The sequence below is a fragment of the Chelonoidis abingdonii genome, chromosome 1 (genome assembly GCF_003597395.2).
Source record: "Chelonoidis abingdonii isolate Lonesome George chromosome 1, CheloAbing_2.0, whole genome shotgun sequence".
Classification (NCBI taxonomy): Eukaryota; Metazoa; Chordata; order Testudines; family Testudinidae; genus Chelonoidis; species Chelonoidis abingdonii.
The window spans coordinates 135,226,237-135,238,696 of record NC_133769.1 but is presented as its reverse complement, the minus strand read 5'-3'; the positions used below and the strand labels follow the sequence as shown (position 1 = coordinate 135,238,696).

Genomic DNA, 12,460 nt, shown 5'->3' with positions numbered 1-12,460 from the left:
TTTTTGTTTGTTTGTTTTTTTATAAAATTAGGATATATTTTCTGGAAATGAAAGGTGATTTTCTGATGACCCTAATAGTAAAAGTGAACTAATACATACTTTTAGTGACTCTTCATTTGTTGATCAAATTGAATTATACATCAGAGTAGAAATCTCACAGACATGCATTCTTAAGTTAGCCTTCAATATTTTTTTCCTCATTCCCAGATAACCATGCTCACATGCCTCTTCCACGCTCACATGCCTCTTCCACACTTAATTTTTGAAAGCGAATCTTCTGTTTTTTTTTTGGGGGGGGGGGGGGAATGACCTTTAAACTTGTCCATACACCGCGCACCTAAAACATGCTTACTCCAGAACAGAGGAAAAGGAGGAAAGCAAAACACAAACAAACGAACCTCACTAATTAGGCCGTGATCCTGTACTGAGAACAAAATCCTGCACCCAAGAGTTCTCAATGCAGGATCAGGGCCTCATTTTAATACACTGTAAACACCTGAGACTGAATCCTGTAACACTTGCTCACACGAGTAACTGTGTGGAACCACTCATGTGAGTAAAGTTATTCACATGCCTGCCTGCAGAATTGGAAGCAAATTATTAAGGGCACTCTTACCTACCATTATGTGACATTCCAACTGAAAGGCACTTTTGAAAACGACAGTATTGGCACTTATTACGATTTTTTTTCTGAATTTTGCAGGTACGATCACATTTATCATAGATGAGTTTAAGTCGAATTGTTCTCCTAAAAAATCCCTGTAAAAAGTTTGAGAACATTATATACTGTCAAAAATGTGAGCTAATGGAAGTCTTCCAATAAAACTTAATCATATTGCTATATTTTCTCTTTTCTTTCCATCCTATTTTTCTACACTTCACACTTACAGAAACTAAAGGTAAATGTTAATAAATTGAGTAACTTAATAAAATACTAATTATTCATAATTTAATATTATAAAAAACAAGATAAAATCTTATTTATAAAGAAAAATTAAAGAAATTATTTAAGGTAAAATAATAATTGTATTAATTTTAAGATAATATATTTTCTTATAATACTATAATTATTTTTATCTTAAGTATGATGTGTCACAACATAGTCGTTTCTTACTTCACTGAATACAGCATTACATGGAGGCCAGATTCTCACCTGCATTGAGTTTATACTTGGCTCAGATAGAATGTGGAGAGCGGGGAAGGTAGTGTTAAACCTCCTTTCTGCGCTCCTGATCCTTTGCAGGCTGGGGGGGCGGGGGCAAGATGACTCTTAATGCACTATCAGAGTAGCCTTTAAGGATCAAGCAGAACAACCATGCACTGTGCCAGCCCTCTCTCCCTGTCAGAAATAATCTTCATCTGCCATACATGTGCACACACACCCTCAATAGATGGTTATGTGCAGGAAGAGCACATGTTAACAGCATGAAGAGTTGGGAATTCACAGGAAAGTGCACGGGTGTAGAGGAAGAACTAAGGACAGACACATGAGCACCACAGAAAAGCCTATAAACAGGCGCGGCCCATCCATCTAGGCGAACTAGGCAGTCACGTAAGGTGCCAAGTTAAATGGCGCGCCAAATTTGAGGAAAAAAATATCAGATTTAAAAAAAAATGAAAAAAATTGAAAAAGATGGAAAAAAATACAAATGAAATAAAGATATTATTTCAATTTCCGTGCATGTATAGCAGGAATATGAATAAAAATTAATTTCTCTACATTTCTCAGACTTTATTAATGTCAAATCTTTTATTTACTGCAAAAATAAATAATATTTTGGTGATTTTTTTTTCAATTTGCGACATAGGGTCAAGATGACCCACCCCACAATTTTGATAAGCAATAACTCAGCCACAATGAAACATCCGCCAGCAGCAAGAGCTGCAATGCTAGTGACTCCTAACTTGAATATTCATCAAGGTCGCACAGCTGGAAATTCATGTAGAGCGGAGATACTGTAAGTTGATATATGTCAAAAATGGTCATTTTAACATACGTCGCGGGTAGATGGTTAAGAATCGAGTGAATACTGTGGAAAATTGTGTTTCTTGGTGCCAAAGAATTAAAAAATAACGGCTTTCAGAATTATAAATCCAAAATGTGAGTATCTTTAAGCATTATTAAACCTTAGCATTATTATCAGGATGTATAATTATAAACTTTTCTTTGTTATAACTGGTTCACATGTAATAAATAAGGTCCATAAAAGAAAAGTAACAGCGTTAACGCTTAATAGACTATGAAAGTGATGACGTCACACTCCAAGCAGGTAACCATGAGGAAGGGGATTACTTTCCAAACAACCAGTGTTGTGCTATAAAGTTTAAAAAAGAAAAAAAAAAGGTCATTTTGTTTCTGTGTAAATGCTGTAACTAACTGTTTTAATAGGTAAGCGAGTGTATGTTACTAATCACTGAACCTTTAAGCAGTGAAAAGACGTGTTAGGATGGCTGCAATGTGGTTTAAATCACCAACCATGTGGTGTGTCAACCATCCTTAATGCTATAATGCTTGCAGTCGGGAGCACAGTACATAACAATATTCAAATGCCCCATGGCAGAAAGAGGAAAAAGAAAACCCTCAGGAACCGAGTATTATAAACGAAAGGCTGAGAAGGAAAGGGACCAAATAAAACAGCAGGGATCCTTCCTGAAATATCTTCTCTTTAATCAAAATAAAGATGGAAGCAGTTCACAGCATCCAGATGAAGGAATTTTACTTGGAGAGGAGGAGGTTAACTCACATCTGCATGGAAGCAGTTTGGAACATCAAGATGAAGGTATATACTTCAAGATGAGGGTAGCTCACATCCACAAAAAAGCAGTTTGGAAACTCAAGATGATGGAAACTTACTTCTAGATGAAGGCAGCTCACAGCATCAGACTGATATGGAAGTGGAGAAAATTTATTCACCTTCAGAGACACATGCAGAAATTGAAGTAAATGAAGGAGAAGGAAGAAAGGATGAGGAAGTCAAACAAGTTACAGTATGGAGACCCAGTTTCATGGCCCAGATGTGATGACAGTGTGTGTCAAATTCTTATGGAACATGGACCCGAACAAGTTCATAAATCTCCCTTCCCTAAGGAGAGAAATAAAATAAAATTCTCTGCTCGGCATTACATGAGGAAACTCATTAATAGAGACGAAATTCATCAAAACTGGTTACAATATTCAGTATCGAACAACTTTGGGTTTTGCTTTTGCTGCAAGTTGTTTAGAAATCAAGCAATCGATACATCACTTACTGAAAATGGTTTGAAGGCCTGGAAAAACATATCTTCAATTCTCATTTCACATGAAAGAAGTATTTGGAATATTTTCAAAATTGACACGAACTTGAATTATGATTGAAAAAAAAGGAAAAAACTACTGATGAAGAAAATTTGTGTGTGATCAAGGAAAGAAGAATATTGGCAACAAATATTAGAGCATCTGATTGCTTTTGTGAGAGTTTCGGTGGGCAAAATTTAGCATTCTGCGGCCGTGGTAGAAATGAAAAATTTTATACTTCAACAAATTTTAAAAAGTTTTCATTACCTGAATACCTATCTTTGTTTGATCCAGTCACAAAGGAGCATCTTTGTAAAAATAACTGATCATGAAACACATGTTCATTACTTAGAAAAAATATACAGAATGAAATTATTCAAATCCTAGCAAATGCCATTAAAAAGAAAATTGTAGAAGCTAACCATTCCACAAAATACTTTTCAATAATACTGGACTGTACACCAGATGTGGGTCATGTTGAACAAATGACAATCATTCGTTTTGTAGTTCTGGAAAAGTCTGCAGAGGAAGATAATGTTGAAGTGCTCATAAAGGAACATTTTTTGCTTTTCGTACCACTGAAGGATACTACTGGAGCATTTATGCCTGAAACTATTCTACAAGAGCTTGAAACAATGTCATTATCTGTTGAAAACTTATGTGGCCAAGGCTATGATAATGGAAGTAATATGAAGGGTAAAGACAATGGTGTGCATAGGAGAATTCGTTCCTTGCAGTGTGCATTCTCTGGATTTGGTAGTCAATGATGCTGCTAGATGCTGTTTGGAGGCAAGCAGTTTCTTTGACCTGGTGCAACGTGCATATGTGTTTTTCTCAGGCTCAATACGCCACTGGGAGATTCTGACTCGCCATGTGAATTCTCTAACTGTGAAATCACTTAGACAAGATGGGAGAGTCGCACTGATGCTTTGAAGCTCTTTGCTATTAACTCAGAAGCATTTATGATGCCCTAATTGAAATTTCTGATAGTACCTTTACTGGATCACGTGGCAATACGGCATTTTCAGATGCAGAAGCTCTTCAAATGGCCTTTCCAAGTTCAAATTTGTGACTTCACTCATTTTGTGGCATAATATCCTTTTAATCCACAAAACTCTACATTTGAACCTTTTTGAGATTAACCTCACTAGTAAGCAGCTTCAGGAAAAGAACTTGAACATACATTCTGCTATTCAAAAACTGCAGCAAACTAAAAATATTCTGGAGGACTTCAGAAGTGATGAAGGATTCGAAAGAACACTGGTAGATTCTCTTGAGCTTGCTGAAGAAACAGACTTTCCAACAGAATTTAAACCAGAGCCAGTTCACATTTGGCAAAAGAAACAGCAGTTTTCATATGAAGGATGAGACACACCCATTCAGAACCCAAAACAAAAGGTTCAAAGTGAATTTCTACTTTGCAGTCCTTGATACTGCTATTCACTCGGTTGATGAAAGATTCCAACAGATGCAGCAGCTAGAGTCAGTATTTAGATTTCTATATGATATCCACAGCTTGCAAAAGAACACAGCAAAACAGATAAGAGAATTTTGTATAAAACTGGAGTTGGCATTGACTCATGAAAATTCAAAAGACATTGATGCCACAGATCTGTGTAGTGAACTTAAGGTTTTTCCAAGATGACTTAAGAAACATTACACTCCTGAGGAAGTACTGAAGTTTGTTTGTGAAAATAAACTCAAGACAGTTTTCAAAACATTTTTATAGCTCTACACATTCTTTTAACTTTGCCAGTTTCCATAGCTAGTGGGGAAATGTAGTTTCTCAAAGTTAAAATTGATAAAACATATCTGCGTTCAACAATGGTGCAAGAGAGACTTGTTGGACTTCCCACAATGTCAAAAGAGCATGAAATAGCTGGAAAACTAGGTCTAAAAGAACTAGTCACTGAATTTTCAAAACTTAAAGCAAGAAAAGTCATGTTTTAAGAGCACAGAGTGTTTTTTATTTGGAGTGTTTTGTAAATACAGGTTAAAGTTCATTGAAGAGTTTTCTTATTTCTTTCTATATTGGATGTGGTAGTAATGGCAATTAAAGCAGGATAACGTAATAGATGATTTTGGATTTGTAATAAAAATTATAATTAACATTTTTAATGCATTTTTATTTGAAATTGGACTGAAATATCATCTAGCTGTCAGGTACAAATCTATTCTGATAATTTTGCGTCTCTATTTTATCTGATCTCAGAAACATTGGTTGGACAGAGACAGACAAACTGAATAATTAAGCCTCTGTTTAAAAAAAAAAAAAAAAGCTTAAAAAAACATTAAAAAGGAAAAATGGGGCAAAATGTTTCTAAGTTTACCAAAAACCTCAGCCTAGATCTGCCCTTGGAGTTTGGGGTGGGGGGCACCGACTGCATGGTTTGCCTAGGCCGCCAGTTGCTGGCAGCTAGTCTAGGGCTGCCCCTGCTTATAAATGATCTTACCATGATGTTCTGAGGGACACTGCAATGAAATACGAGTCTCTCCAAATATTGCTACACACCGCTGTGTCATGATAAGACATTGTGATGTGTGAAGCAAGATGTTGCAGTGCCAGCATGTCATGAAGTGCCACATTTGAGCATGACCTAGTTCTCTAACTCTAAAAGAACGAGAACAAATCTTCAGATTTAAGTTTAGAATTATTCCACCAATTCCAGAACATTAATCCACAAAACTCTACATTTGAACCTTATTATCCTGACCCTAGAGTCAAGGTTGAGTGATTGTAAAATTTTTTGAATGTTTTAAAATTGCTTCACTTCCTCAAGTCCTATTATATGATGAAGAAAAAATATATAAAACTAGATACACATTAGAAAATAATCAAAAACATAAAACCTTTATGTTTTTGGTCATATATTCTATACTTCAAAGACTGATGGCAAGCATGTTTGGCTTCATGACCATGCACTGTCTCCAAATTTATAAGTAAAACATTATGTTAAAAGTATCAGAGGGGTAGCCGTGTTAGTCTGGATCTGTAAAAGCAGCAGAGAATCCTGTGGCACCTTATAGACTAACAGACGTTTTGGAGCGTGAGCTTTCGTGGGTGAATACCCACTTCGTCAGACGCAGGTGTTAAAAGCGATTCAGGTAGGATATGGTGGTGATGAAGCATTCAGGATTTGTTCATTGGAAATATCATGGCTTCCATAGCATATTCCCAACACAAAACAAAACACTAATGGAACTTTTTTTTATACCTTTTAAAATTATTTTAATCTCTAATGATAACTAGTTCTTTTCACAAAAGCACTACTTATAATCATCATCAACTGCCTTTCTTGAAGAAGTTTAGTATCATATTATGGTACCAGACAAAAATACTTCTTGAGAAGATCACAAGTGACTTTATTATTTAAATTATGTTTTCTTTTACTGCTAGACTGATTTTAATTAGCCATTTACAAAGTAACTATGTTTTTTCTTCATATAATCCTGTAAATAAAGCAATATGGTTTAGGCTATTAAAAAAAAATCAGCTGTACCTTACAACCTTCACAAGCATGTACTCCATAATGGAAGCCAGAGGCTTTGTCCCCACAAATTCTACATTCAATGTTTAGTACTCCACCAGGTGATTCATCTATGCTACCTGGAATTGTGGCAAAATTAATGGATGATGGACTTGATGCTGGTGAAAGGGTGTCTAGAAGAAAAAGGAACACTTCATAAATTCTGTACTACCAAAATCAGTACCAGTTCTGTGCTAAATTTCATCCACATAGGGAAGAGTTTATTTTAAAAGCCTGAAATAAAAAAGTTACATGCACTATTAATTTAACAGTAACAAATCTGTTTGAAAACTAGCTCATGCTTCTATTAATAGTGCAGCAAACAAATACAGGGTTTGTACTAGAATTAATAGAAGCTAATGTCAGTAATACACACAATGCACCCACAAAAGGATACGAGAGCTAAGACCCAAAACCAAACAAGTTGTAGTGGTATTTCAACTACAGTTCAGTAAGTATGCACAGAAAATCTAGAATAATTTAGACTGTCATCCGAAAGCATCTAACTAAAGCTTTGAAATCACTTGTTAAACGAATGACAATTTCATGTTTGCAAGGGAACTTATTCATTATAATTCTCTGCAATTATCTATTTTTCATATGTTTTACTGGTTATAAAATAACGTAAGTTGGAAATGGAAGAGTGGCATTGGCTGAACAGACTGATCCATGTCGCTGGGGCAAAGCCTATGGACCAGATCCTCAAAGTAGTACCATAATGCCCAGGCAGCCAATGGACCACCCTTTCTTTATGGTTATAATCAGCACAGATGGACATTACATCTTCTGCCCACGATACCTCCAGACATGTGCTTTAGATTAGCCTACTCAAGTCAGATTCAGACCTGCTGTTATGGAAAGACAGCAAACACACCTTCCTGGTTAAAGCCCCCCAAGTCAGCAGAACATTTAAGCACAAGCTTATCTTTAAGCATGTGTTTGAAGTCCCATTTTAGTTCATTGGGACTACTTGTGAACTGGGGCCTAAGATAGGAGATACTGAGCTTCTAGTGCAATTCTGAAGAGTTTGCCCTTTACCAGAGGAGTGAAAACTGGCCATCCATTTTTTTCATTGGTGATGGAAATAGAAATAAAAAAAATGACAGAGTGGGAGTAAATGTTGCAAAGCTGACAGTGAAAACCAAGCTTTTAACCCAAACTGGACAGTGGGTTTTCTTTTTATCATCACACCTCATTTAAATGCAAAATCTTAGGTGTTTAATATGCCAAACCACTGTATCCATCTGTAAAGTCACCAACGTGAGGTGCCACTTTGAATCAAAGTACAGTAATTTTAACACGTCCTATTTTCTTGGCAGTGTTGCAAAACATGACAAAATTGAAAATCTGAAGTCTTCATATCACACTTCAAATGTCATTTTCACATCAGTTACATACAGGAAAAAGTAACAGCTGCTTCTCTTCAGATAATGTTGGTACTAGCTAAAGAGAAAAAGCCTTTCCTGGCTGCCGAGCTTGTCAAGGAGTGCACATTGGAAATGCTGGAGGAACTTTTTGCCAGAGATAAAAAGAAAGATGACATTGTGAACTGTGTGAAGCAAACTCCCCTTTTTGATTCCATAGCAGTATGAATATTGGAGGTAATTTACAAAAAATGTCGTCATCACTGCTTTCTGATTTTAAAAACACCAAATACATGCCTCTCGCAAGCAATTTTAAGTGGCATGGCTCAGCTATTACTGTTTGTTAGATTTTATGATGGTGAAATTTTCAAGGAAGAAAATTTGTGCTTAGTACCATTAGAAACCAAACCACAGATAAGATCATTTTTGAAAAGGTAAAAGGCTTTTTTGAAAAAAATGGTTTAGATCTGCAGAAAGTACACCTGCTTGTTACAAATGGAGGTCCCTCTATGACAGGGAAAAAGAAGGGATTTGCTTCACATTTGGCAGCGATGTTTTTTTTAAGTTGGGTTCTTTTTATTCGCCTTCCAGATTTTGAGCCTTTGGGTTCATGTTTTCCATCTTCTCTTTGCAACCAGGAAGGCAGTAAAATTGTGAGAGTTAGTAACACCACGTCACAAACTCAGATGTGTTACGTCTCCTCTTTTGGCCAGAAGGATCCTGTTTTCAAATCAGCTTTCTGAACTGTTTCTGCACAGAAGTTTGAGAGCTAAGGAGATATTCTAGGCTGCATCTTTATGATTTCTATTGTAAATGACACTTGCTCTAGGCTACATCTCTCATTAGAGTCTCTCAAGCCATCCCCGAGTGACACTGGGAAATGCTCTAGCCATTTCTCCCTTGTCACACAGACAAGCATGCAGCAACCACAGCTTCCGCCCTCCTGCCAGGGAACAGTAGGTGAGGTCAACCAAAGAGAAAGGAGAAGCCAGAACTAAACACCCAGGTATAGCAGCTCAGACAGAGCACTTCCCAGTTGTTGGCAAGAAGCAACCAGATCTCCTTGACAGCAGAGGGCAAGAAGCAGTCAGCAACAGGGGCTAACAACCCAGCCACAGCCTCATACGCATCCACTCCAGGCCTAGGGGAAACAAGACACAGCTTCCAGAGTTAGCTGGACAGTGGTCTAGGGAAATACCCCAGTCAGCCAGGAGCATAAAAATCCCTCTGTTCCTAAAGCTCATTCCATGCTGTAGCCTTGTCAGTCCCATGTTCTGGTAATCGGGACATTTGCTCTCATTTATGTAAATCAGTCACATATATTTACTCAATAAGAAAGTTAGGACATTAATTTGCATAAACATGCCACATTTATGCACCTTCAGCATTAAGATCTGTGATTTCAAACACTATTCTAAAGTAACTTTAATCTTCTTCTCCCTGTCCTCCAAAAGTGGTGGGGAAATTTTTTTTCCCCATTGTCACTGTACTGGATAAGCAAAAATGGTACACAACCTTAATGGCAGCACTACAGTCCTCATTATGCTTTCTATATAACAAAAACCTCATGTAGTCAAAGATCTGAGAATTAATGGTTCTCTGCCTAAATAACTCTCTCAGATGTGTTACTGATATCAGCAGAGAAACCAACATTTAAATAAGGGCATTTTGGAGAGATGAAAAGTTACAGACAAACCTTTTCACTGAGTTCTAGCTTAACTTTTTAGCAGTCAGAATGACTAATCTACTTTCGGCACAGATTTTACTATACATGTCATAAGAGTCACACAAATTGTCGTTCCTGGGACTGATTCAAAGACCGTGAAATCAGGGGAAATTTTTTTGAGGTACTATAAATATTATACAATATCTGCTAAGTTAGGGGGGAAATGCAGCTACTTTTGTAGTAACAGCTGTTGTGACTATTTGGAAAGATACTGGTAAAAAATGATGTACACTAAAGGTAGTCAGCAAAATTTCATTTTAAAGGGAGCATAAATTTATACAAAACAAGCCAACATACTTCTATCTCCACCTCATCAGTGAAACCAAAAACATAATTTTAAATTTTTGTTTTAAAAATATCACTTTCTATAGAGTAACATTTGTCTCACAAATTTCAGGCTGGAGTTAATTTACTGACATTTTAAACAGCTGAAAGGTTTTTGTTTCCAGTGTGATCTATAAATCTGAAACAACTGTTGTAATTTAAAGGAAGGATTTGCTTGGCTCAATTAAATGCATCTTATCTTAACTGATGAAGATTTACTGTATTCTAAACTCTTACCTGTAATGACTGATCCATCAGATCCTGGACCATTTCCCAAAGACTGGAGCTCTGTTACACTTAATGCTCCAGGGCTATCATCACCAAGAGAGAGAGATGTCCTGTATGTTTTCCATGTATTGTAGGAACTCTCTAGATAAGGGGCTTCCGAGATCATCCTCCTCTAAGGGGGAAAAACTGGTTTTCTGTGTCCACCATTTAATCCTCATATTAGACTGTTGAAAAAAATATACATATGTATAACAGATTTAAATGCTCTACAAACAATTACATACAGTGTACAAAATAAGGGACTCCAAAATTTTTAGTAAAATTATGTACTAAAATGTTTTTTCAGAAGCATTGTGTAAAATGAAATACTGACATGATGGCAAAAATCCCCATAGATTGACCTCACAAGAGAAGATTATGGCTAAGTGTCTATGTTACCTTCTCCCTCTCTTTTGCTGTTGAAAGTGGCAAATTATGTTTCTGTAGCAGATAAGTATTTCAGCCTGAACTGTGCTAGGTAAAGAGCAAATGTCAATAAATAAATCTACAAATTATGAATAACCATACATCAAAATACTTTACTTAGGGAGTAGTTAGTCCACAGCTGTAGTTTGACAAGGGTCAGAAGATGTGCATCAGGTGCTCTCTTCATCCCTCCCAAATTTGTTCAGTATATCCTGTGATACCGCAGAGATCACAACTTTACCCTATGGTATAAACCTCTGGGAAATGATGAGCCAAACTCATTCTGGGTGCAAACCTACTTAAGTCAGTAAAGTTACACTGGACTAACCTCACCACAGATTTCATATTTTTAATTGTTTTTTTTTTATTTAGTTGAATCTGCCAGACAAGGAGACAATGGCACATACTGTATAATGTTGCTACTCACGCCAAGAAGTACTACTACTAAAAGAAGCTGGCCTTTGAGGCTGAGACTAAACTACACTTATAACTGCATTTTCTTCAGCTAATGTAAGAACACATACTAATTCAGTATGTCCATGTACTGAATATGGACTGCTGGTTACAGAAAAGCTTTGACTGTTACTTTTATCACCAGGAAGAGCTGACATTTACCAACATACTACATTCTTACCAATTTTTACCTCTTCTAAGTTTACGAGAAAACTGTGGCATATGCTAGCAAATGAAGTTTTAAACACATACACCCAACTCCAAAGTCAATTTATCATTTGACATTGTTAAAAGTTGTGAATATCTTTAAGAACAAGCAATCTATGCTTGTTTCAACTTCCGTTGAGTTTTGAGCATTTATCTTGGGAGAAATTTTTTTATTGTTTTCTTTTGCATGTAACTCAAACAAGGGTAGAGTTATGATTGACAGGCTGTGCTGATTGCTGGGGATATATCTTTTACAATGTGAAGGACAATGAGCTTTAAAAGTCTATAACAAATATCAAACACTCAGGGAGGACCAGCCACGTAGGAGTCTGGCCCATCAAAGTTGTTGCAGAGGTGTAATTGAGGGCAGATAGTGATTCAGTATGTGTAAGGTGAGTCTGTGAGAGACTAAATAAGTTGTTTGCAATAACACAGTATACGCAAACAGTTTTTACTAGTGATCTTTGATAATCGAAGAGTTGTTATAGTACTGCAGTCTTGCAGATATTCATTATACTTTCCAGAAGTTCACTAGCATAAAGAAAAAATTCTATAGCAACCTCCAGTGTGTGCTTATTATACCAAATTACATTGTAAGGTAAAAAATGTAGAACAGGAAACAGCAATTGAAAAGTATAAAGAAAAGTAATTTGTATGCTGTAGCTTGCAACCTTAACACAGGACTATCTGAGCAATTAATGTCATTTACAATGTTTGCACTGGCTTTCTGTCAAATTCCACATTAATATTAAAGTCCCCCAATTCTCAATGAGATTCCTGAACAACTGTGGTTCATCTTACTTATCCACACTCACGCATTCTGATCATAATGGATGACTAGGAATGCAGATTCTAATCCTTAAAGTAAGGGAGTATGCGTCGAGTTGGAGTA

At 36.4% G+C, this 12,460-nt stretch overlaps 1 protein-coding gene across 1 annotated transcript in view; it reads right to left on the bottom strand.

Annotated features, from left to right (window-relative positions):
- Positions 1-10,650, bottom strand: part of PPARA (peroxisome proliferator activated receptor alpha) — a 45,596-nt gene extending 34,946 nt beyond the window's left edge. Inside the window, 5 exon segments of the mRNA XM_075070475.1 lie at positions 621-759; positions 6,775-6,935; positions 10,453-10,544; positions 10,546-10,623; positions 10,625-10,650. Of these exon segments, the coding sequence (XP_074926576.1) occupies positions 621-759; positions 6,775-6,935; positions 10,453-10,544; positions 10,546-10,623; positions 10,625-10,650 (496 nt within the window).
- Between the last annotated feature and the right edge of the window lie 1,810 nt (positions 10,651-12,460).